This window comes from Trichomycterus rosablanca, chromosome 2, assembly GCF_030014385.1.
Source record: "Trichomycterus rosablanca isolate fTriRos1 chromosome 2, fTriRos1.hap1, whole genome shotgun sequence".
NCBI lineage: Eukaryota > Metazoa > Chordata > Actinopteri > Siluriformes > Trichomycteridae > Trichomycterus > Trichomycterus rosablanca.
Genome location: NC_085989.1, coordinates 41,657,092 through 41,681,703, shown reverse-complemented (window position 1 = coordinate 41,681,703; position 24,612 = coordinate 41,657,092). Strand labels below are relative to the sequence as shown.

The 24,612-nt window shown below is 41.4% G+C and overlaps 1 protein-coding gene across 1 annotated transcript in view; it reads left to right on the top strand.

Annotated features, from left to right (window-relative positions):
* The window catches only part of adgrl1a (adhesion G protein-coupled receptor L1a), a 349,163-nt gene that overhangs the window by 130,478 nt on the left and 194,073 nt on the right, over window positions 1–24,612 (top strand). Inside the window, exon 2 of the mRNA XM_063015895.1 lies at window positions 18,898–19,057. Within this exon, the coding sequence (XP_062871965.1) occupies window positions 18,988–19,057 (70 nt within the window). The 5' untranslated portion in view covers window positions 18,898–18,987. The remainder of the gene's footprint in view (window positions 1–18,897; window positions 19,058–24,612) is intronic.

Below are 24,612 nucleotides of genomic sequence, written 5' to 3'. Positions count from 1 at the left end.
CTAAAGGGTCAAAACACACTCACTTCGTGTACAAACGTCCATCAAACCATTGTCACAATACAAGCACTTTAAGAACTGGCTTTCCTTCATAACAAAAGAGCCTTTCCATTTTATTTTGGTATTCAGGTTTTACTGTAAGGCTGTTAAGTAACTTATTTTCTTATATTCAAGTTAAGCTGCTACACAGATTTCTGTTCATTAAAATTTTTTATTAGTTTAAAGTAAAACTAATTATCTCACTCATTTTGATTGATTTTGTAAAAATAAAAGAACATTAAGCAATAGCTTGGATGCAGCATTTTTCCCTTCAGCACTGCAGAGCTATTCAGTTGTTAAACATATACACTGGATTAATGTGAATAACTGTAATGTATTTGAAGTGTGCACTGTGTGAACAGTATTATCTAGTTCTTATCTAGACAATATCTAGAAAATACAAGTATCGGTTTGAGACTCGGTATCGGATCGGGATCAAAATTAATAATCGGGATCGGTATCGGGAACAAAAAAAACGTGATCGGGACATCCCTAAATAAAACTAATTAGCTCTATACAGGTGGTGAGTGCAGTAAAAAATAGTGTTTTATTTTATGGTAAATTAAAAATACATTTATCCTATATAAGGACAAAGAGTAGGGCCCTTATTTTCTGACACAGTGAGTACTCCAGTAGATATATTGGGGGTGGTGGATGAAAGTTAAATGTCAGATGGTGCATCAGTTGAATCTGATTCCTGTGTCAGTGTAGCTGCTTTTCAAAGAGATTTGTGCATATACTTAACATTTCGTGGAAATGAACTAAAGCCAGGACAGCGCTGTTATTCAGTATGTAGTGTAAGTGATGAACAGGAGACCTAGGTTCAAACCTCACCTCTGGTGTGTGAGTAGTTTGTTCTGCTAGTGTCCATGTTTGTTTGTCTGAGAGGTCAAACCCAAAGTACCTGCAAATATGAGCTAGATTGCTCCTGTGGGTGAGTGGACGGATCCTCGTATTTGCCCTCCAGGGTGAAGACAAAATATCAAATGTAATCAGCAGTAGTAAAATGATCGGTCAGTGAGAACCCTATGGGACAGTGATGGAAGGACTGTAGATTGTCTTGTTGCAGTGAGGTTGGTCTCAGGCGTTCTTATGGACATTGGTCTGCGGTGCTGCCATCCTCTTTTTTGTAATAAGTGTTGAAACCAAGCAATGGTTGTGCTTATAGTACAAGGATCGTCCATCATGCTTTTTCTCCCTTCTTTTTTCCCAATTTAGCATAGCCAATTAGTCTTCAGCTTCTGGGGATCCCGATTGCGTTAGAGGAGGGTATATTTACCTTCTTCACGCCCCCTCTGTTGCGTGTGCAGTCTCTCAACCCCTTCTTTTTCCACCCGTGCCTTGGTGAAGGCTCATCCACTTCTACACAGGCACCACGATCTGCTAACCAGGGTGCTCGCACAGCGTTTGAGGACCCCATCCACTTAGTCCGGCCTTTTCCTACCCAGCAGCCAATTTTTTCTTCTACAGGTATTGTCAGTTGTGCCCGCTAGATGGCGCCCAGCCGACCGGTAGCAGAGCCAGCAGAGCAGAGCATTCGTACTGGAGTGTTCGTATCTCGAAGTGCTTGAATATCCCGCTGCACCACCTGGGTAGCAACTGTAAGCAATTTACAGTTGTGACAGTATTCAATCTAAGCACTTGAGGGTTAAGGGCCTGCTCAAGGCCCAGCAAGGTCCTGATTACTAGTCCAGTACATTACTACTGTAGCTAGGCAGCTATAGCCTAGTGGTTAAAGTATAAACCATGATTCCACATATGCAAGAATGTAGCTAAGCCTCAAAGTGACTTGGAGTTTTGGAGCGACGGCTTCTTTCTCATGCAGCAGCCACTGAACACATGATGATGTAAATTCTTGCTTGACTGTGGACAGTCTCTTCATGTTCTTACTCATCACAGTTTGTGCTTTCCTTTTGACCTTGGCAAAATACAACGTTCCATGTACTTTGCACATTTGTACGCCACCACTTGCTAATGAGAAGAAGGCTATTTGAATTCTTTGATACCTTAAAATGCTGCATTATTCTTTTTTTTTTCTCCCCTTTTTCTTCCTTTTAGCATGTCCAATTGCCTGATTGCGTCATGCTTCCTCTCCACCAATGCCGATCCCTGCTCCGATTGAGGAGAACGAAGCTAACCCACGCCCCCTCCGACATGTGGGCAGCATGCCGTATGCATCTTGTCACCTGCACTTTTACAATCAGCCAGCAGAGGTTGTAATTGCACCAGTCATGGGAGAGAGACCCCATCCAGCTTAGTTCCACCCATATCTGAACAACAGGCCAATCGTTGTTCATGTGGTTGCTCAGCCTAGACGGCAGGCAGGGCTGAGATTTGATACGATGTATTCGAGATCCCAGCTCTGGTTCCAGCATGTGTTTTTACCACTGCGCCACCTGAGCGGTGGAGTTGCGTTATTCTGAGTGATAATTTGGCTGAATAATGAAGGAGCATCCGATGCTTCCTTAGCGGGAAGGCAATTCCAGCATTCAGTGCAGCACAACTTTTCTCACAAAAATAACAAATATGGAGGATGAATGTGGAGCAACAAACTGAGTTATTTTTAAATGTAAATAAATTGGTTATAATTTTTTAATTAAAAGTGTCAATTATGTGTGAATTTGGGCTCGTCAGTGATGTTAGCTGGCATGCTAGTGGGTAGTGCCGCCTCAGCTCATTGGTTTGAATGGCCTGAGGCTAACTGTGTTAGCTTAGTAAGCGAGAACTGCGGTGACATAATCCCATAATCTCTGTCTTCAGTAGTGCACCTAAATAATCTGCCTTATGAGTTCGATGTCTTATTAGAATCCTCTCTACTGAAGCAGCTGCACAGGTAGGCAGCGAGGCAGCTCACTAGGTTTTCAGACAGACCCAATATGTAATAAACCACTTGGCATTCCTTGTCCGTACACAAGTCAGTACAATATTTCTGCAGTGCCCAATATGCATCGTTCATAAAAAGTCCACGTAATCAGAACGCAGGCGTGAAATGATCATCAGGGCCTGCAGAAACCTGTTCGTGCTCAGAATATTTTGAATTTCCGAGCTCTTGTGGTTTGTTGGTGCGAGAAGAGAAACGATTACTCTTCCAGTCAACACACAAGTCACTCTTTATTACCGTTGATCTACATTTTGGGAGCACGAGTACGCAATGCCCGTGAAGGTTTATAGATCTGTCGGGCAGATCACAACAAGAGCTTTGTGAGCTCCTTTACATCTCGGCTGGTATTATTTATCAAAAGTGACAGAGTGCTCATAGTTGATCTAATGCGCCATTGGGTTTATTTGATCATACATATTAAGATGTGAAAGGCTGTTCCTAGATCTGCGACACTTTTCATCTGCGATAAATACGAGCACAAATCATCAGCCGAACATTAATCATTTCGAGAAATACCTTCTGCACCGGAACCGAACACAAAAGGCATGAATAAATACCCCTCTGTCAAATTCGGCGGAAGGGCTGGAGGCTAAAGCGCTCTCATTATTCCGCTGATCTAATTCGTTCGCGGCCGCGTATCGGGGAAGGAAGGCTACGCTTTGACATGCATGGCAACATCAGCCTAAGCAGCCCTAATTGTCCTTTCTCCAAATTTGCATATCATTAAATTAAATTTACCGGTGACTGTCATAGCTTCATCTGGTAAAACAATGATTTTGACGATATAGAGCGTAGCCCGTACCTCCCACGCTCGGATAGGTAATGACGCACACGCAGATGGAGCCGCTAATGATATTTCATGGTATGTCTGCTGAATTCAAAAAAGCAGAAGTGGGATAATTATATCAGTTTGACGAGTGATTAGATCGGAGAGGGTGAGAGGCTAACAAATAATACACTGAGCGATTCTATCCACTGCAGTTTGGCAGAAGCAGGTCCGGGACTAGAGTAGCCCAAATGCTGTACCCAAGTAAAAATGTCGACTGTTGTTGATTTACTGTTGTCCTTTATAGATACAGATTTTAAATATACAGTTCTAACAAAAACAATGCTAGATATACCTAGCTAGTTTAAATTCATCATGAATGTAGCCAATTAAGATCAGCATCTCAGAGAAACTAGAGCTGTTATCTCATGACTAGGGGTGCACCGATCTGATACTGATATGGCCCAAATCACTGGATCGGACATTGGAAGGAAAAAACAAAACAAAACGTGTAATCTGATCCGATACTGTTGCTTAATGTAAATAACACAATGTAAATAAGAAATTAAAATGTAGAAATTAAAACACACTGATCTACTTAAAACTTTTAGCATTTAAAAAATCATCTACTACTGCCACATCTAAAAACACTGTTTAAACACAATAAAAATCATTTTATAAATGATAAATCACTCACCTGAGATAAAGAAAACATATCTTGTCCTGGCTTGGAGATCTCTCACATCCTCAACGATTAATCCATTAGTGTTATGAAATAAAACAAACTACACCGTTTCCCGTTTAGCCACAGATGTGCTCTTCAAAATCCAGAAGGGTTTAATCATCTAAAAACGTGACAGAACTTTAACGGAAAATCTCAACTCTGCGTCAATTCTAATTGGTCCATCGCGTTTGACATCCACATCTTCCAATTATAGACACTTTGGACGACACGCCGTAAAGCGAGATGTGTCACGTGAACAACAGCTTAAGCATAAGTGAAACCAAAAATGCTGCTAAATGATCTGTGTGTAAAAGTTAAAATAAAAACAGCAGTTTTGCAGAAGTGTGATGTTGTAGGTTCTGTATTTATTCCTTTAGAATATTTGTTTCACAGTCAGAGCATTATTATTTAGATAGCTAGTTTAACCATGGTGCATTGAGACATGTATTATTACTGCTTAGTTGTTTGAGAGGAGAAATGACGGTATCGGATTGGTATCGATATTGGCAGATACTCAATTTGCAGTATCGGTATCAGACATAAAAAGTGGTATCGAGCATTTTCTAATGTTAGAACTGTTGCTAAAATTTCACCTACAGCTTGAATGTTCATCACTGTAAGGTAAAATTGTTTAATGACCCAGAGATGTTTAGTATTAGTGATACAAGTCTATAAGATATGAGCCCAGACTCACAGAGTTGTAAGTAATCTAAAACTTGAACTGAAAAAAAAAATGAATCGATAAGACTAAATCTGAAGATGAAAAATATATAAAGCAAATATCAATATCAAGTTCCTTTGAAATTTTCTGAGTGCCAAAGATTCCAGATTCCAACAATATTTACCAGTGTAAAAGACGATCACAGTTTCAGTTGATGTAGTTGTATCGTTGTTGCCCTCCTTTCAGTCTGACGGCATTTAGGCTTAGGTAGATTGCTGTTGACTGCAGTCCGTCCAAGCGCTCACGGTCTCTTTCTAATCAGTGCCATACTCTCATGCCAGATAAGGGACAGAAATCTGAAACTGAAAATTGGATATTGGAAAAAAATAAGATCTAAAACTTGAAGAACTGAAAAAAATAAATACATTGAAATTAAATAAAAATGCAATCATCAAAACTAAATCTGCAGATGAAAAATATATAAAGCAAATATCAATATCAAGTTCCTTTGAAATTGTCTGAGGATCTGAGTAATGATTCCAAATTCCAACAATATTTACCAGTGTAAAAGACCATCAAAGTTACAGTTGATGTAGTTGTATCTTTGTTGCCTTCTTTGTAGTCTGACTAAATTTAGGTTTAGGTAGATCATTGTTGACGGCAGTTCACCCAATCCCCCACAGTCTCTTAGTCCAGTGCTTCCCAACCTTTTTTGCGGCACGGACCAGTTTCATAAAAGATCAAATTTTACAGACCAGCGGGGATGGGAGGATTTGTAGAATAACTACACTCCTCACAAATTAGCTTTTTTCGCTGCTGCGAGACGCTGCTTCCACCTGGGGGTGATATGAGATGATAAACACCTGTGTGTTGGAAATTGAAGCAGTGTTTTCATTGCTGATGTAGCGATCTCCAATTATTTATTCTTTCTGTGCGGCCCAGTAATACATTTTCCACGAACCAGTACTGGTCTACTGCCCGGTGGTTGGGGACCTAGCCTTATGCCAGATGACTGACAAAAGTCTGAAACTAAAAATTGGATATTGGAAAAAATAAGATCTAAAACATAAAATAAAAATTTTATGAATAAAACTAAATCTGCAGATGAATATATAAATGAAGCAAATATCAAGTTCAAGAAAAAGATTCCAAATTCCAACAATATTTACCAGTGTAAGACAAAGCTTCATTTGATGTAGTGATATTGTAGTCCTTGTTACCCTCCTTTCAGTTTAACGACACTTCGCAGGTTCGGATATCATAGTGTAATTCAGGGACATGTTCCAAAATGTGTGGGTTATTCAAATCATCTTCCAGGCCACCCAAGGAGGATGGAGGTCCCTGCTGAGTCTGGTTCCTCTCAGGGTTTCTTCCTGTATTTTTAAGAGAGGTTTTCCTTGCCACTGTCACCCCTGGCTTGCTCAACAGGGGCTTTTGGTCTGTCGGTCTTGGATTCTATAAAGTGATTTTGAGACAATGTCTGTTGTAAAAAGTAGTATACAAATACATTTAACTCATCATGATTTTGACCTAGAACTTGAGAACTAGAGATTATTTTACTGTCTGGGCCTGTCAGTTGAACACTACGAGTCATTTAATCAAGGACTCCACAAGGGCAAATTAGTACAACTTAATTAATTAATAAAAAAACAACCACCATAGCATGTTAAGATCTGGTGGACCTTATCACATATCTATCACCTGTCATCGAAAATGGACATGCAGTACTTTGGTGACTGTCTGTGACAGTAATGAGGTACAGAGTTGTGAAGTCTGGGTCTGTCACAGTCTTGGACTCGACAGACATTGTTAATAATGTATTTTTGTGCCTTAAAATAAGGTCCAGGTTTAGCTTTTAGATTCAGATTTATTAGGTTTATTATACGTTTTGGTATTATATGGTGGGCTGACTGCGCCTGACGGGATTGGACGTTTTGGTGTCTGAGGTAGATCCTTTCTTAACCTTACAGACGACCTTCTTTACAAATTTGTCTCATTTAGTTTTCATTTTTTTTTATTGTAATATTTTCATTTTTATTCCATTTTACCAACTGCAAGTCCGTATTCAAACAGAAAACACTGGGCACAAGGCAAGAATACTCTGGTCAGGATGCCCATCCATCGCAGGGTTTTAGCTGATTCCCTCTATAAGGCATAGCCAATCATGTCTGTGTAGACACCTGGCCAGCTGAAAGCACTGCTACGTTTAGAACCCAGGTCTCAGCAGTCGTGGGCAGGTGTAATGAATCACTAGCCAACTCTTGTTTAGATCAAGGGTGTGAATCCCCAGTGTCACTATCGGTCATTCAGGCGTCTATATACGTATGTGATTGGCTATGTCTGGGGCAAGGGGGGTGGCAGATATGTCCTGTCTGGTGTGTTACTGCATTGCACCCAGAGATTTTAGGGAGGCACACCCACTGTAACCCTGACCAGGATAAACGGTGGTAAAATATAAAAACTTTTGGGGTTTCCAAGAGCACATGACGCAGCATTACTCCTACTCACTCGTAATTTTCACGTCCAGTGGAGTTGCTCTTATTGACCACAAACTAACCAGCCTCCATTTATTTAGCCGCATACTGTTCTAGTGGCCTTCGATTCCATTAAACACTAATGCAGGATCTCTCTCTCTCTCTCTCTCTCTCTCTCTCTCTCTCTATCTCTCTCTCTCTCTATCTCTCTCTCTCTCTCTCTCTCTCTCTCCCCCTCTCTCTCTCTCTCTCGGCTTCACATATATACACAGTGGGTCTGTTTTAAAACCTGAGCTAAGTGGGTAGTACTGTCACCTCACAGCAAGAAGGTCCTGGGTTCGATCCCCAGGTGGGTTTGTCCGGGTCCTTTCTGTGTGGAGTTTGCCTGTTCTCCCCGTGTCTGCGTGGGTTTACTCCGGGTGCTCCGGTTTCCCCCCACAGTCCAAAGTGAGGTGAATTGGAGACACTAAATTGTCCATGACTGTGTTCAATATAACCTTGTGTGAACTGATGAACCTTGTGTAATGAGTAACTACCGTGTCTGTCATGAATGTAACCAAAGTGTAAAACATGACGTTAAAATCCTAATAAACAAACAAAAACCTAGTTAGCTGCCTTGCTGCCTGTTGGTTATCTAGGCAGCTGCCTAAGTAGAGGTGATTCTAATAAGACATCAACTTATAAGGCAGATTATTTATATGCACTACTTAGACAGTGATTACGTCATCACAGTTTTTGCTTACTAAGCTAAGACAGTCAGCTTCAGGCCATTCAAACCAATGGGCTGAGGTGGCACAACCCACTAGCATGCCAGCTAACATTTCCCTCCATCTCTCTCTCTCTCTTTTTTTTTTTTTTTTTTACAGCCAAACTCACCATATCAGGTGTCTAAATAAACGAGACCAGTGCGTGAAGTTCTGTATAGCTGTGTTTTTTGTTTTACTTAGTTGCTTGTATTACCACATAACTGGCTGAGTGGGTAGCGCAGTTGCCTCACAGCAAAAAAGGTCCTGGGTTCGATCCCCATGTGGGGCATCCGGGTCCTTTCTGTGTGGAGTTTGCATGTTCTCCCCGTGTCTGCATGGGTTTCCTCCCACAGTCCAAAAACATGCAAGTGAGGTAAATTGAAGATACAAAATTGTCCATGACTGTGTTCGATGTAGCCTTGTGAACTGATGGGTCGTGTGTGGGGAGTAACTACCGTGTCTGTCATGAATGTAACCAGATTGTAAATCGTCACGTTAGAATCTAAATAAACAAACCTGTTGTAAGGTTAAGGCAAAAAAACAGCATTTGAAGTCCCCATAAATGTTACAAAATACTTTAGATAAAGGATTAGGGATAAATTAAGTAAGGGATTAGAAATGGTTTATACAAGTGTTGAGTAACTTTGTTCTTCAAGTAAATAAAATAATGCTATACAAATGGTCATAATGGTTGATTAAAATAAAATGCATATCTAGAATCCATGGTTGTTTAAGGCTTTCAGGCAAAGGTGAATTGTAGTCATGGTGTCAAAAATACAGGGACGGCCTGTGAAACACTGCTTTATCTGGGAAGGACTGGATTATGTAGGGTTGAGGGCATTTCTAATTGGTATATTGGTATATAATTGGTATACACTGATCAGCCATAACATTAAAACCACCTCCTTCTTTCTACACTCACTGTCCATTTTATCAGCTCCACTTACCATATAGAAGCACTTTGTAGTTCTACAATTACTGACTGTAGTCCATATGTTTCTCTGCATGCTTTGTTAGCCCCCTGTCATGCTGTTCTTCAATGGTCAGGACCCCCACAGGACCACTACAGAGCAGGTATTATTTAGGTGGTGGATCATTCTCAGCACTGCAGTGACACTGACATGGTGGTGGTGTGTTAGTGTGTGTATGTGCCTGGAGTTTTTAAACACCTCACTGTCACTGCTGGACTAAGAATAGTCCACCAACCAAAAGTATCCAGCCAACAGCGCGTCGTGGGCAGCGTCCTGTGACCAGAATGAAGGTCTAGAAGATGACCAACTCAAGCAGCAGCAATAGATGATCGATCGTCTCTGACTTTACATCTACAAGGTGGACCAACTAGGTAGGAGTGGGTAGGAGTGTCTAATAGAGTGGACAGTGAGCGGACACGGTATTTAAAACTCCAGCAGTGCTGCTGTGTCTGATCCACTCATACCAGCACAACACAAACTAACACACCACCACCATGTCAGTGTCACTGCAGTGCTGAGAATCATCCACCACCTAAATAATCCTAAATAATACCTGCTCTGTGGTGGTCTTGTGGGGGTCCTGATCATTGAAGAACAGCATGAAAAGGGGCTAACAAAGCATGCAGAGAAACAGATGGACTAAAGTCAGTAATTGTAGAACTACAAAGTGCTTCTATATGGTAAATGGAGCTGATAAAATGGACAGTGAGTGTAGAAACAAGGAGGTGGTTTTAATGTGATGGCTGATCAGTGTATATCTAATTGGACCTGTTTTGTGTGAAATGCAAGCCATGTGTTATGTCTTCAGCACTTGTGATAAATACATAGGTTTATTTACTTATTAATTTATTGTTGTATAAGTTTTGTCTGGTTAATATGTCTCATTCAGTCATTCAGGATAAATGATTGTTCCTGTTTCTACAAGATCAGCTTTGCGTGACTGATTTGTATGTTCAGCCTGCAAATGAATATTTCCCTTGATCAAACATACGAGAGAAAATTTCTGATAAATTTTTGAGAGGGAGAGAGAGAAATAGAGAGAGAGAGGATGTACGGCGCTTTGGCCGGGCCGAACGCTGCTGCTAAGCAGATAGATTATAATGATTGTGGTGATTATAATAATGATCCGGTAGAACCAGATAATTAGGTTATTTGCCTCGGATCAAGGCTGTCTTTAAATAAATAGTTGGAATAGAGAGCTTTATTAAATGGAAGGTGAGAGTGATGTTCTATACACAGTTCTTTCTCATCTCTTTCTCTTTACAGCTCTGATTCTCCTCTTCTCGACCTCTCTCTTGTTTTGGTGAGGATTGAGAGCTCCATTCTGCTCTCTTTTCCATGCTCAGTGAAATATTTCAGTCCTCTCCATTAGTGGTGTAACACTGTTGATAATAACAGTGGATACGATCAGAGTAAAAGGTCAGCCCCAACGCGAGCTCATCCTAAGATCCAGACCCCCTTCATACAGCCGAACCCCACCAGCTCCGCCCGGACCACGGAGACCCCTGCCTCGCTCTCTTAGTCCGCCTCTGTCTCTCTGTTTCTCTTTTTATCCGCCTGGACCACAGGAGAGCCATTGTGCAGAGTGCAGACAGAAGCAGGATCAAAAGAGCCGGGCTGTGAAAGACATTTTTTCTTATTAACAGCTACAAAAGCAGGAGAAAAACAGACCTCATGCGGTCATGCCGGAGGGGGCCGTGTGTGTTTTCAACCATTAACGACTCGCACAGAAAAGTGTGCCTAAACATCTTCTGTTTACATACACTTCTTTACATCCAGGTCCTCGTCATAGACGGGCCGCATGCGCTGCCTTGGCAGGGGTTGCTGTTAGACGTTTTTAGAGCGTTTCAGGGTGGTATGTTGTCATCCATCTGGCTGTCAGTTCGAATGAAATCAAATCACAAAGCTTTATTGGTGTAACTGCTATTAACTGGCTGTAATGATTAATGATTAGAACGATTATCGTAAAGCATAATGAAATAAACAGAACACGCTGGATAACAGCACTCAGCCGGAGCATGTAAATGTCAACCGTACCACAGAGAAATGAAGTTATGAGCACGTCTATATTTAACTGCTCTGATTGATTTTTCTGCTATAAAAAAATGGATCATTAATCCATCAAATATGGATTCACTAAGGCACACTATACAGAGAGATGGAAAGGGCTGAATAAAATATATTTATATAATACACCGATCAGCCATAAAATTAAAACCACCTCCTTGTTTCTACACACATTGTCTATTTTATCAGCTCCACTTACCATATAGAAGCACTTTGTAGCTCTACAATTACTGACTGTAGTCCATCTGTTTCTCTGCATGCTTTGTTAGCCCACTTTATGCTGATCTTCAATGGTCAGGACTCTCCCAGAACCACTACAGAGTAGGTATTGTTTGTTTTGTTTAAAAACTCCAGCAGCGCTGCTGTGTCTGATCCACTCAAACCAGCACAACACACACTAACACACCACCACCATGTCAGTGTCACTGCAGTGCTGAGAATCATCCACCACCTAAATAATATCTGCTCTGTGGTGGTCCAGTGGGGGTCCTGACCATTGAAGAACATGGTGAAAGCAGGCTAAAAAGGTATGTAGAGAAATAGATGGACAACAGTCAGTAATTGTAGAACTACAAAGTGCTGATAAAATGGACAGTGAGTGTAGAAACAAGGAGGTGGTTTTAATGTTATGGCTGATCGGTGTACATACTAACAAATACAAACCCAATTTCTGGAAAAATTGGGATGTTTTTTGTAAAATGCAATTAAAACAAGAATCTGTGATTTGGTAAATCTTGATAACCCTTTATTTACCTGACAGAAGTACAAACAAATGATTTTGAATGTTTTGCCTGTCACTTACTCAAAAAGAACTTGAGACAGAAGTGAAATAATTGAAAAGTTTACAGAATATTTAAGCATCGCTGCTCTAAAAATAGACATTATTGATAACAGGTGAGCGAATCATGATTGGGTATAGAAGAAGAATACAATAAAAGACTGCTTGGCTTTCTACACTTTATGAGGGAATCTTCAGTCAGTTCAAAAAGAACATTTCTCAATTCAAGATTGAAAATGATTTAGATCTTTCACCATCTACTGCACATGATAGTGTAAAAAGATTCAGGAAATCTGGAGAAATCTTAGTATGTTTTGTGTAAACACAACAAAGACAAAAATCCCTGAAACTGATATCAAGCCGTCAATAAATAAATACATTAAGGAAAAATGGCAAACTGAATGGGAAACACAGACAACAACCCAACCACATGGGATATATCCAAATATAAGCAATAAGCCAAGAATACACCAAGGAAGATGAGAACAAAAATATAAATGGACAAAAAGAAATAAGAATAAATGACTTAAACGTAACACCGAACAGGCCATTAATAACACAATCAAGTGTATAGTGGTGTAACAAAATCAAATAAATAAATAATATAGTAAAATAAATACTATTTGTCTAAGTCTGTTTTGTGTAAGTCTGGAAACCACTGATGCATGTGTGTGACCTTTGTTCTTCATTTAGCCATGGAAGAGCTCAGTCATGCTACAGTGATAAATATAGCCACATGAACTTGGAAGTCTTTTGGAAAACAATTGTCACGTAACACAGTCTGCCACTGCATCGAGATATGTTATAACTATAAATCTGTCAATCAGCAAAACCTCTGCCAAGTTTTCTTGCCCCAAATAGACTAAAAGACAGTGGAAATGTGTGCTGTGGTCAGATGAGTCCATAGTTCAGCATGTTGTCAGGGAAAGCGGTTGCCGAGTTCTCTGGACCCTCCTCCACACTGTTATCAGCTAAAGGGGCAAAAGCCAACATATATGTCATGGTATGAAGGTGCAATGTACAGCACATATTACCCAATAGTGGTGTGATGCTGGAATGTGCATATCTGCTTTTAAGTGCACTCCTTCTTGGGAGACCTTGCTGTAAGAGCAATTAAGTAATATTAAACTTGAATTATTAAACACGTCAATATGTGTAAAAAATTGGCATCCCTACTTTAATTGTTCTGTAAGAAAACTACAAAAGGTCATTTGATTAAGGAAAACTGAAATAATATCATTAAAGTTCAATTTTTTTATAATATTGATTTTGGAATGGCTGTACAACTGCTGGCTCAGTGGATTTACACCATGTGATCTCCAAAAGTTGTTTCAGAGTCTGACCTGTTCTAATGTTCCCTGTTTTTATTTATTTATTTATTTATTAAGCAGTTAGAAGTACTGTCCATCATAAACATAGTAAGCAGTTTCACAGCAATAGCTTTCAAAAAGCTAGTGTGGCACAGCTTGAATCTCAGCGGTGCTATAGATCAGCCAGGTGTCTACACAGACATGATTTGCTGTGTCTGAGGCCTGCCATTGATTGGCTCCCTTTCCAGGGTATTCCTGCCAGGCGGACAGTGTTCTCTGGTGGAACCGGACCTTCTACGGCCCCGATTGGGATAAAGCGGCTAATGAAAATGAAGTAGCTGTAGATTGTTTGTAAACCAGCTGCACACAGCTGTTGTAGTAACGTAGTACGTCAGTATCATTCTGAAGAATGCTCGTCTTATTACTGTGCAGTCAGTGATGTAGTGTTAATAGTGTCAGTGATCTAATAACATGCTGATTCAGTAGTTTTGTGTGTTTAAATAATTTCCCCGTGTCGATCTCGCTTTCCCTGTAGCTTTACTCATCTTCATCCCAGCTTCCCCTAATAAGAGTTCATGCATTATTAGTCATGTATGCTAGTCGTTTTCACTCTCGTGTTCATTCTTTTCTTTCTGCTCTAGTGTCTCACCCACACACAAAGAACAAAAAAAAGTCCCTCATTTCCTGCCATTTTCACCCTTTTCTTTCTTCCCTGTCTCTCCGGGGAGCGTGGGCCGGCCTGAGCCATGGGAGAGGAGAGTAAATATCAGAGAAGGTCAGGGGGAGGAGAGAGGAGGCGAGCAAAGGCTGGGAGGAAAGATATTAATGGCCAAAGTGGAGAACAGAAGCAGTGTTGCAGGTGATGGGAATAAACACAGGGTCTGTCTCTGGTGGAGGTGTCTTTAAGAGGGAAATATTAAGATATTTATATATATATATATATATATATATATATATATATATATATATATATATATATATATATATATATATATATATATATATATATATATACAGTATATATATATATATATATATATATATGTATATATATATACAGTATATATATATATATATGTGTGTGTGTGTGTGTGTGTTTATATATCCCCATATATCAATTCAAAGACGTCCTTTAAAAGTCTTAGACTCAGCACCTGGTGCTCAAAAAGCTTATGGCTGCATTAAGAGTTTTTCCTTTTTATCCTTTTTTCTTTTTTTCTTTTTTGAGTTATCCTGTGATGTTAGCTTAAGTTAGCTACAGTGGATACAAAAGTATACACAACCCTGTTTCCACTTTTAATGTAACCTATAATCCTTTAGGGGGATAAGATAATAAAATAATTCCGCTCAGGTGGCGCAGCGGTAAAATACACAACCACACCAGAGTTGACATTTCGAATACATCATATCGAATCTCAGCTCTGCCATCCGACTGGGCTGGGCGGCTATATAAACAATGATTGGCTTGTTGTTCATACAGGGTGGGAGCCGGATCTGGGACTGGGACATGAGACTCCAGCACCCAAAATTGCTCCAGATCTCTTCAGGTCACCCCACAGATTTGTACTTCAGAGATTCAGGTCTGGGCTCTGGCTGGACCATTTTACAGCCATTCCATAAATTTTGATGAATTCATTTTTGTGTATGTGAAGGTATGCTTTGGGTCATTGTTGTGCTTGTTGTGTGAAATTTCTACTGATTATAATTTTTTCGCAGAGGCCTGAAGGATTTGTGCCAAATTGACTGATATTTGAAACTGTTCATAATTTCCTCCACCTTGACTGAAGCCCCAATTTCAGGCGGAGGAGGAAAAAAACAGTCCTGGAGAATAATGCTGCCACCACCATGCTTCACTGTGTGTATGGTGTCTACTGTAAAAAAAATGTCTATTGTAAATAATGTGATACAAATAAATTTGACTAGCTAACTGGCGAAGAAATAGTGTGAAAGACATACACAAAAACCTATAGGACAAAGCTTTAGGACCAGCCACTTAATATCAGTCATGTCAGCTCTGACCCCAGAGCCAAGGACTCCACAAGACATCTGAAGGTGTCCTGTAGTATGTGTTACCAGGACATTACCAGCAGGTCCTTCAACTGCTTTACGTTTTGATGTGAATTGTCCTACCCTGGTGCAAGCTCCGTCCCGGTCAAACAATGCACACATGCCCGACTGACCACACGATCTTGGAGAAAACACAATTTGTCAGAGCAGTCAGTGATTAATGTGTATGAATGTGTTTTTGCAGGGTGTGGATGCAGGGTGCAGGCCCTGGTTTTTATTTACCTATGTTTTTTTTATGTACAGGATCAATAAGAGAAGAGGATAGAGGTTAGGAGGATCGAAGTAAATCCGTTCAAAGACACACACACACACACACACACGGAGTCACCCTGGCTGTGTTCCCTATAAACACGCAGTACAATCTGTCAGTTGTATCAGAGGGCTCAGCAGGAGCCGCATTAGCTCCAATAATGCAGTACATCTCTGTTCTTTTCTTTTCCTCTCAGCCCCGGGGGGGAGAGTCGGCTCCAATGGCAAATGAGAGAGACACTTCCAGATTGTGATTTATTTCATTAGGCAAATGAGATGTGCGCGGCCCTGCGGCATCGACGACTGAGTCACCGCTGTCCACTCTCCTCCTCTCGTACTTTCTCTCTCATTTTATCTCTCGTTTCTCGCTCCACCCCGCTTGCTTTCCCCCTTCCAGCCGACATAAATGTGTAAACAAAAGTCAGACGGCATTTGAATTCCCGTGTCGCAGCTCCTGCATGTAGCACGCCTCGTTGCTTAAAGGAACACTCCAGCATTTCATCTAATGTTTATACACCACGTCTGTAGCATATGGTGAATGCCACGGGCAACGACTTTGTCATCTTTTTTCTCTACTGAGAGAGGAACTTAAGAACCGTTTGCTTACAACAGACGTCTAAGCGCAGTTGTTGGGGCATTGGATGAATGTACATATTATACACATATCATACAGTGCTTTCACACTTTAATGCTGGAAAGCCATTGTTACTCACTTATTGTTTTTTCAAATTTTATTAAGGAAGGTATTTATGTTTAAATCATTGTATTTGTTTTAACAAAAATAACCCCGGGAAAACAGATTTAGCCAAATGAGAATCAATAAAATGACTACACATATTACACTCCAGCACTTATGTTTACCAATCATTTTTACATACATATCCAAGGAGGATGAGGGTCCCTGCTGAGTCTGGTTCCTCTCAGTGTTTCTTTTTGCAATTTTAAGGGAGTTTTTCTTGCCACTGTCGCTCTTGACTTGCTCAACTGGTTTTTGGTCTGTTGGTCCTGGATGCTGTAAAGTTGCTTTGAGACAGTGTCTATTGTAAAAAGTGCTATACAAATTAGGGATGTCCCGATCTGATCTCAAAGATCGGAATCGGGCCCGATCAAGGCATTTTTTAACTGATCGGTATCGGCTTTACTAAGCCCGATCCTAAGCCTGATCCTTGGTTTTACGTCAGCGGTCAAGCAGGTGTCGTAAACGGAGAGTCCAACAGTGAAGTGTAATGTCTGCACTGTGAGCGTTTCACAAGGCGGTGGGAGCAGAGCTGCGTTCATTACTGTAGAATTTTACTGTTTACATGGTGTGTGAGTCAAGGATCACTCCGGTTTACAAAACAATAACTTTCAATCCGAGTATGAAAACTTCAGGACCAAAACATACAGCGTAACCATGTTACAAGACTGAACGACATCTCAGTATTAAGCACTCTGATTGGCTTAGTTACAACACGTCTACAAGTACGGTGGCTCATAAACAAACCAGATATCATTTAACCAAACGATCTACCAATTTGATACGGCACCTAAAAAATAAACACTCAGCCGAATACAGCGAGTTTATTATTATATGATGAGAAGAGGAACCGGCTGTCCACGAACACGGCAGAGATGCTGATTTTCCTCAGAAAGAACCTTCACTTTATTTTGAGTGACCTAGTTTTACTACTACAATGCTGCACTAAGTTTGTTTACTTTTATTTTGTAAAAATAAAAGAACATTAAGCAATAGCTTGGATGCAGGCAATTTTTTTCCTACAGCACTGCAGAGCTATTCAGTTGTTAAACATATACATTGGATTAATGTGAATAACTGTAATGTAGTTGAAGTGTGCACTGTGTGAACAGTATTATCTAGTTCTTATCTAGACAATATCTAGAAAATACAAGTATCGGTTTGAGACTCGGTATCGGATCGGGATCAAAATTAAAGATCGGGATCGGGAACAAAAAAACGTGATCGGGACATCCCTAATACAAATACATTTGACTTGACTTGATATCAATCAAAAGGGCGATGGGGTGATACAGTGGCCTTTCACGCTAGCCCCCTTCCCCAGTTTAGATCTCAGCGGTGCTATCAGCTGGACAGGCATCTACACAGGTGAGATTGGCTATGTCAGCAGCTACATGGGACCTCGATGCCGTCCAAGAAGGGTGTATATTTGCCTTTGATGTGTGTGCAGTCCACCAATCCCTTCTTATTCACCCATCCCTCAGTGGATTAGCGACTGACGTTGACTTTGCATACGGAAAGCCACGCCACAATCTCTGCGCTCCACCTCCACTTTCTGAACAGGTGCCCTGGGCAACCAAGGTCCTTTCACGGTGCCGATAACCCCACCCCTTTTTAGTCCGACCTTTTTCCACACAGCAGACTGGAGGCCAATTTTACCTGCTGCAGGCATTAGCCAAATGTGCCTGTTAGAGGGTGCCCAGCCGACCGACAGCAGAGCCGATAATCGAACCTGGGAGTTCAGAATCTCTGTGCTGGTGTGCTAGGGTCACTTGTGGTGAGTAACAGCTAATATGCTGAAAAAAGGTTTTGCTAATTTGCTTACTGCATGAATACAGATGACATTTTTTCCATTAAGACTAATTAATTAATCATTCATATTTGTAAATCATATCTGATTTGCTGGTTTTTATCCAGGCAAGTGCACCTCACAATGGCTAGACTGTTTGGCCATCACCTCCTTAGATATAGCCAGTCATGTCTATGTGAATTCCCAACTGGCAGATAGCAACACTGAGATTCAAACCCCAGATCTCCGCAGTTGTATGCTAGTGTATTTTACCACTTTGCCACCCGAGCACCTTGAATATCGTTCCTACATCACATAAAAAGTTAAAATTGCTGGAATATTATATGCAAGGCTCAAAAAATCCCAGCTTTGAGTCTCCATTGCTTAGAACTACTTTCTCCTCCTCTTTCTCAGTCCTGAGCTACCTCCTTGTCTGCTATCATTCAGACCGAGTCTGGTGTGAAATAGACTGCTCAGCCGGTTGAACGTTGATCTCGGTCAGAATGTGTGTGTTTTGGGGGGGGGGGGGGGGGGGGGGGGACTAAAGGACTCTGTTATTGAGCGAGTGAAGAAAATGGGCAGCTTTAAAAATTGAAGTCCTGTGATTAGTATTGACCTCTTTCTCTGTCTTCTCGTTTCCAGGTGTTTCCCAGTTTTGAGGGTGTGAGGAGAGAATCGGGCTCCTTTTAAAGTGTCTGGCTGTTGGCCTGTCTCACCCGGCTCTGTCCCATCATGGCTCTGGCTCTCTGGCTTCTCTGCACCTGTGCCATCACCCTCAGCAACATCGCTCCCTCTGCACAAGGTACGTACTGTGTCACGCTATCACTCACATGGTTGCAGGACTTTTGTGTTTATTAGCACTTCACTGGTAACAGTGGTTGTTTGAGTCTGGTTGGCTACTTTATTTCGCTCTGACCTGTTGTGTTTGAGGTGATTACTAGTGAATGTACGATTCCTTCTGGCTGCTCCCGGTAGGGGTCAGCACTGCAGATCATTTGGTTGCATATTTGATTTGGTGCACATTTGTCCTATTGTTCTGGGTTTGGGGACCAGCACTAAGAGTGCACTGATATGTGCTCACCTTTGGTTAGGATTAGATACCACCATCTGTTCTCATATAAGCTCAGCTCTAATTTGGGGTGGCACAGTGGCTCGGTGGGTAGCACTGTCTCCTCACAGCAAGAAGGTCCTGGTTTAGGGGTCAGCACAACAAATCATTTGGTCGCATATTTGATTTGGCACAGTTTTAATGCCAGATGCCCTTCCTAACACATCCCTCCTGTTTATCCAGGCTTGGGGACCAGCACTAAGAGTGCACTAATATGTGCTCCCCTTTGGCCAGGTTTACGTACCACCAGGCACCTTCTGTATTTGTCTTCTGTAAGCTCAGCCCTAATTTGGGGTGGCTCGGTGGGTAGCACTGTCTCCTCACAGCAAGAAGGTCCTGGTTTAGGGGTCAGCACAACGGATCATTTAGTCACATATTTGATTTGGCACAGTTTTAATGCCAGATGCCCTTCCTAACACATCCCTCCTATTTATCTGGGCTTGGGGACCAGCATTGAGAGTGCACTAATATGTGCTCCCCTTTGGCTAGGTTCACATAACATCATGCTCCTTCTGTATTTGTCTTCTGTAGGCTCAGCCCTAATTTGGGGTGGGTAGCACTGTCTCCTCACAGCAAGAAGGTCCTGGGTTTGAGTCCCAGGTGGAGCGGTCCTTGTCATTTCTGTATGGAATTTGCATGTTCCTCCAGGAGATTTGGTTTCCTCCCACAGTCCAAAGACATACAGTCAGGTTAATTGGAGATACAAAAAAAAATTGTGTGCCTTGTGCCTATTGAGAGCTGGGAAGAGCTCCAGCATCCCCTCAGCGACCCTGGTTAGGATAAGCAGCTTTGAGAGCGAGAGTGAGCCCGAGCGCAAAATTAAACCCCGGGAAGTCAGGCATTGCTGTTACCAGCCATGTGGTTCTTACCATTACGTCACATTAACTCAGTGATGTGTGTGTCTACATACCGTTAAAAAAACAACCCATTCAATTCTGCCGCCACTAAGCATATCCAGTTCTTGACCCATCCCTGCAATACTGGCCCAAATTGGACTGTAACAAGTCGAACCAGAGGCCCTGTCCCACTTCCATTGTTATCAATTAGACCAGAGTTCCTGCTGAACTAGACAAATTGAACTTGAGTCTTTAAGCCAGGCCTATTAAAAAACAGCAATTGGACCAGGACCAGAGTTCTTGCTTAACTGTAATCAATTATAGCAAAGTTCACACTCTGATTGCACTGTAAGTAGTTGGATCAGAGTTCTTGACCAATCTCACTTAACAAATTGGGTCAAAGTCCCAGTGCAACCAGTTGTATCAGAGTTCTCACCCCAGTAAAGATTACCCACCCCAAATGCCTTGTATTTGATCTCTTTACAGTGCCTACCCATTCACGTTCTTTTCAGTTAGACCACAGTTCCTGCCCAGTGTGCCACCTTAAGCATTTGTCTGCATAGCCAATTGCTGTATCCTACTCGGGTACTAATGCCAGTCTCTAGTCCATATCTGAGAACATGTCTTGCCCACTCTGCTCTTACAGACATGGACATACCATTTGGTGCCATACGTATGTGATTCCATGAGGTTTGCGATGCACCATGGAGAAGGGGTGTGTATGAACTCACACAGTTTGTGTTCGTTTGCCAGAGTTTGTGTAAGCGTGCCAGTGGGAGAGCTGGCTAGGAGGAGTTAGGTTTGAGGTGGGGGAGCAATGAAAAAGGCCATGCAGCCACCAAGCACATGGATGCTAGGATGCCAAGATGCCATCTGCTACAGTCTTGCACAAGGCTGAGGATCAAGAGGAAGATTAACACGTTTGTGTGTGTGTGTGTGTGTGTGTGTGTGTGTGTGTGTTTAGACTAGCATGTGTCAAACCAACAAGTGACTATTTATTCTCTCTGTAAGTGAGTGATTTCCATTTTCATCATATCCTTTGTCCTAGTCAGACTTGTGGCAGGTCCGGTTCCATTAGGAAACACTGGGCACGATGAACACCCAGAACAGGGTGACAATCCATCGCAGGGCTTTGGTCAATCTTCCAGCCTTACTCCTTCCTCAGACATAGCCAATCGTGTCTATGTGGCCCAGCTGCCCGATAGCATTACTGAGATTCAAACCTGGATCTTACACCGACCAGGCATAGCGTTATGACCACTGACAAGTGAAGTAAATAACACTGATTATCTCTTCATCACTGCACCTGTTAGTGGGTGGGATATATTAGACAGCAAGTGAACATTTTATCCTCAAAGTTGATGTGTTAGAAGCAGGAAAAATGGACAAACGTTTTTGAGCGAGTTTGACAAGGGCCAAATTGTGATGGCTAGACGACTGTGTCAGAGCATCTCCAAAACTGCAGCTCTTGTGGGGTGTTCCCGGTCTGCAGTGGTCAGTATCTATCAAAAGTGGTCCAAGGAAGGAACAGTGGTAAACCGGCGTCAGGGTCATGGCGGCCAAGGCTCATTGATGCATGTGGGGAGTGAAGGCTAGCCATGTTAAGCATTGTTTGTACTCTTTGAGTCGCTTTTACCATCATATCAAACAGTTCGTCTCGATGGAGGTGCTTTGAAAAAAAAAAAAAAGTCAAAGTTCAATCAGATTAAGAGTATCTAACAAAAGTGGTCCAAGGAAGGAACAGTGGTAAACCGGCGACAGGGTCATGGGTGGCCAAGGCTCATTGATGCATGTGGGAAGCGAAGGCTGGCCCGTGTGGTCTGATCCAACAGAGGAGCTACTGTAGCTCAAACTGCTGAAGAAGTTAATGCTGGTTCTGATAGAAAGGTGTCAGAATACACAGAGCATCACAGCTGCAGGGCTGTTTTGGCAGCAAAAGGGGGACCAACACAATTGGTGTAAATTCAGTTTTTACCTCATTTTTTTAATTTCCATTAAACTAGATTTATTATGCTTTGGGATTTTTATGACTATCTTGAGTTGTATATTGTATAAGCGTTCGACAGCTCGGTCGGACAGCTCCAATGACCCCAGGTTTGATTGTCAGCAAAAGTAATAGAGTAATAGAGAAAACTTCTGCACAGGCCAAAACAACAATTATACATTTTTAATAATATATAACAGTTAAAAAAAAATGCACGGTACCTACAATTAATGGTTACTGTAGTGTATAATTCATAGAATTTAGTTTTAAAAAAGTGAAACAATTTAAAATATCATTTCATTTAATACTTATTTTATACCATGAACACAGAGTTTTGATTGGCTGGCAGGTTGGTATTAAATCCTTATAACAGGACAGGTCTTCAAAAATGTAATTACATTTCTTAATAAATGTAACCATACTTCAGTGTTGTTATTACAGCAGCTACAAATGACAGTTATATTAGATCTACATTCACACCTTCTATCCCGCTGCTGAATATGTTATTTGTTATGTATTGAGATGCAGTATTAAAACGCAGGATGTATTTTTGCTTTGCCTCCAGTGTTCGTGGAATAGGCTGTGTGTGTGTCATGTTGTGTAAGATGCTTAAGTAATAGAGGACTGTTGCCACATTGGCTACTCAAAGTCTAAATACATCATGGCTGCAATTTTTATATTAGAAATTAGTAATACTGGTAGATACATTTCCACAAGAGACAAACCTGTGGTGACATTTGTGGATTACTGCTTGCTAGTGTTAACAGTGAGTGAGTGAGTTAGTAAGGGTGCATTTATATGAGAAATCGCCGCTTTGCTCAGCTCTTGGCTTGAGCGGTGCCGTTAAATGTCATCAAAGTGTTCCATGACACGGATCTGCATTTGTGTTGAATAACCGTCACTTCAAAATAAAATCATTCACATCTATGTTTAGCTGCATTTTCCTAACTGTTTCACTTTTAAACTTGTGTCATGCAGCTCGGGGTGCTGAGAAATTGTAAGAATCAGCTTTTCTGAGAGAGTCTAAAATGCCTATCGTTATAAAAGCTAAACGTGGCTTCATGTACTGAAAGAACAACATATTAACAATAAACGTCTCTTAATTATTACTGCTCATAAGTTCTCTCCACTAATGAAATTGCTCGCTCGTTGTTTTAGTACAATAAGGCACGTTAACATTGTTCAGGTTAAGCATCGTTTGTACTCTGAGTCGCTTTTACAGTGTCATATCAAACAGTTTGTCTCATTAGAGGTGCTTCAAAAAGGTCAGCGGCAAGTGCAAAAATGGCAAACTCAATGCAGCAAAAGTGCACCACACTCCATGGGAAACAACGGCACAGTCAGCGCCGCTTCTCATGTGAATGCGCCCTAAAAGTGAGAGAGAGAGTGTAAGACAGAAAGAACAAGTGAGTAAGAGGGTAAAAGAGTGAGCATAAGTAAGAGTGAATAAAAAAGTGAGAGAGTGAGTGAGAGAGAGAGAGAGAGAGAGAGAGAGAGAGAGAGGAGCGACTGTGTATGTGTATTTTGTGGTTTCTGCTCTGCATTTGCCAGAATTCGCTCTCCCAATCTATTGTGCAGTATTCACTGTTCCAGTGGACACATTTGGCCTGTAGAATGTTTTCCATTATGCCTATGTGTGTGTGTGTGTGTGTGTGTGTGTGTGTGTGTGTGTGTGTGTGTGCGTGCGCATGTGTGTGTGTGTATGAGTGATATTAATAATGCATTATTAATCAATTGAGTGTTATCATCCACTAGCACAGGCTGCCTGCAGAAATAAGGAAGCCAAGATGGGCCTACAGGCGCATTGATTAGGTTGTGCTGCCAATAGAGTGTGACACAAACAACACACACACACACACACACACACACACACACACACACACACACACACAGCTGAAACTGGTAAAATGTTTGGCCCTGCTGTAGTAAGGGTTTACACATTAAAGTAATTCTCTTATATTATTATATATCCAGTATATGTGTTAATCAGGTTTTGTGTATGTCAGCTCCAGTGAAGTGGGCGTGGCCATTGTGCCTGTCAGCATAAATACAGATGCATAACATCTGTGCTTTGCAGTCTCAATAAAAATGTGTTGTCTTAAAGTAAGTGTTGTTGTTACATCTTTCATAAAGGAGGTGTGATCTTGTTACCTGTCAGTCTTAGTAAAGGGTGTGTTGTCTCTACACCTGTCGGTCCCAGTAAAGGGTGTGTTGTCTCTATACCTGTCGGTCCCAGTAAAGGGTGTGTTGTCTCTATACCTGTCAGTCCCAGTAAAGGAGGTGTTGTCTCTATACCTGTCGGTCCCAGTAAAGGGTGTGTTGTCTCTATACCTGTCAGTCCCAGTAAAGGAGGTGTTGTCTCTATACCTGTCGGTCCCAGTAAAGGGTGTGTTGTCTCTATACCTGTCAGTCCCAGTAAAGGAGGTGTT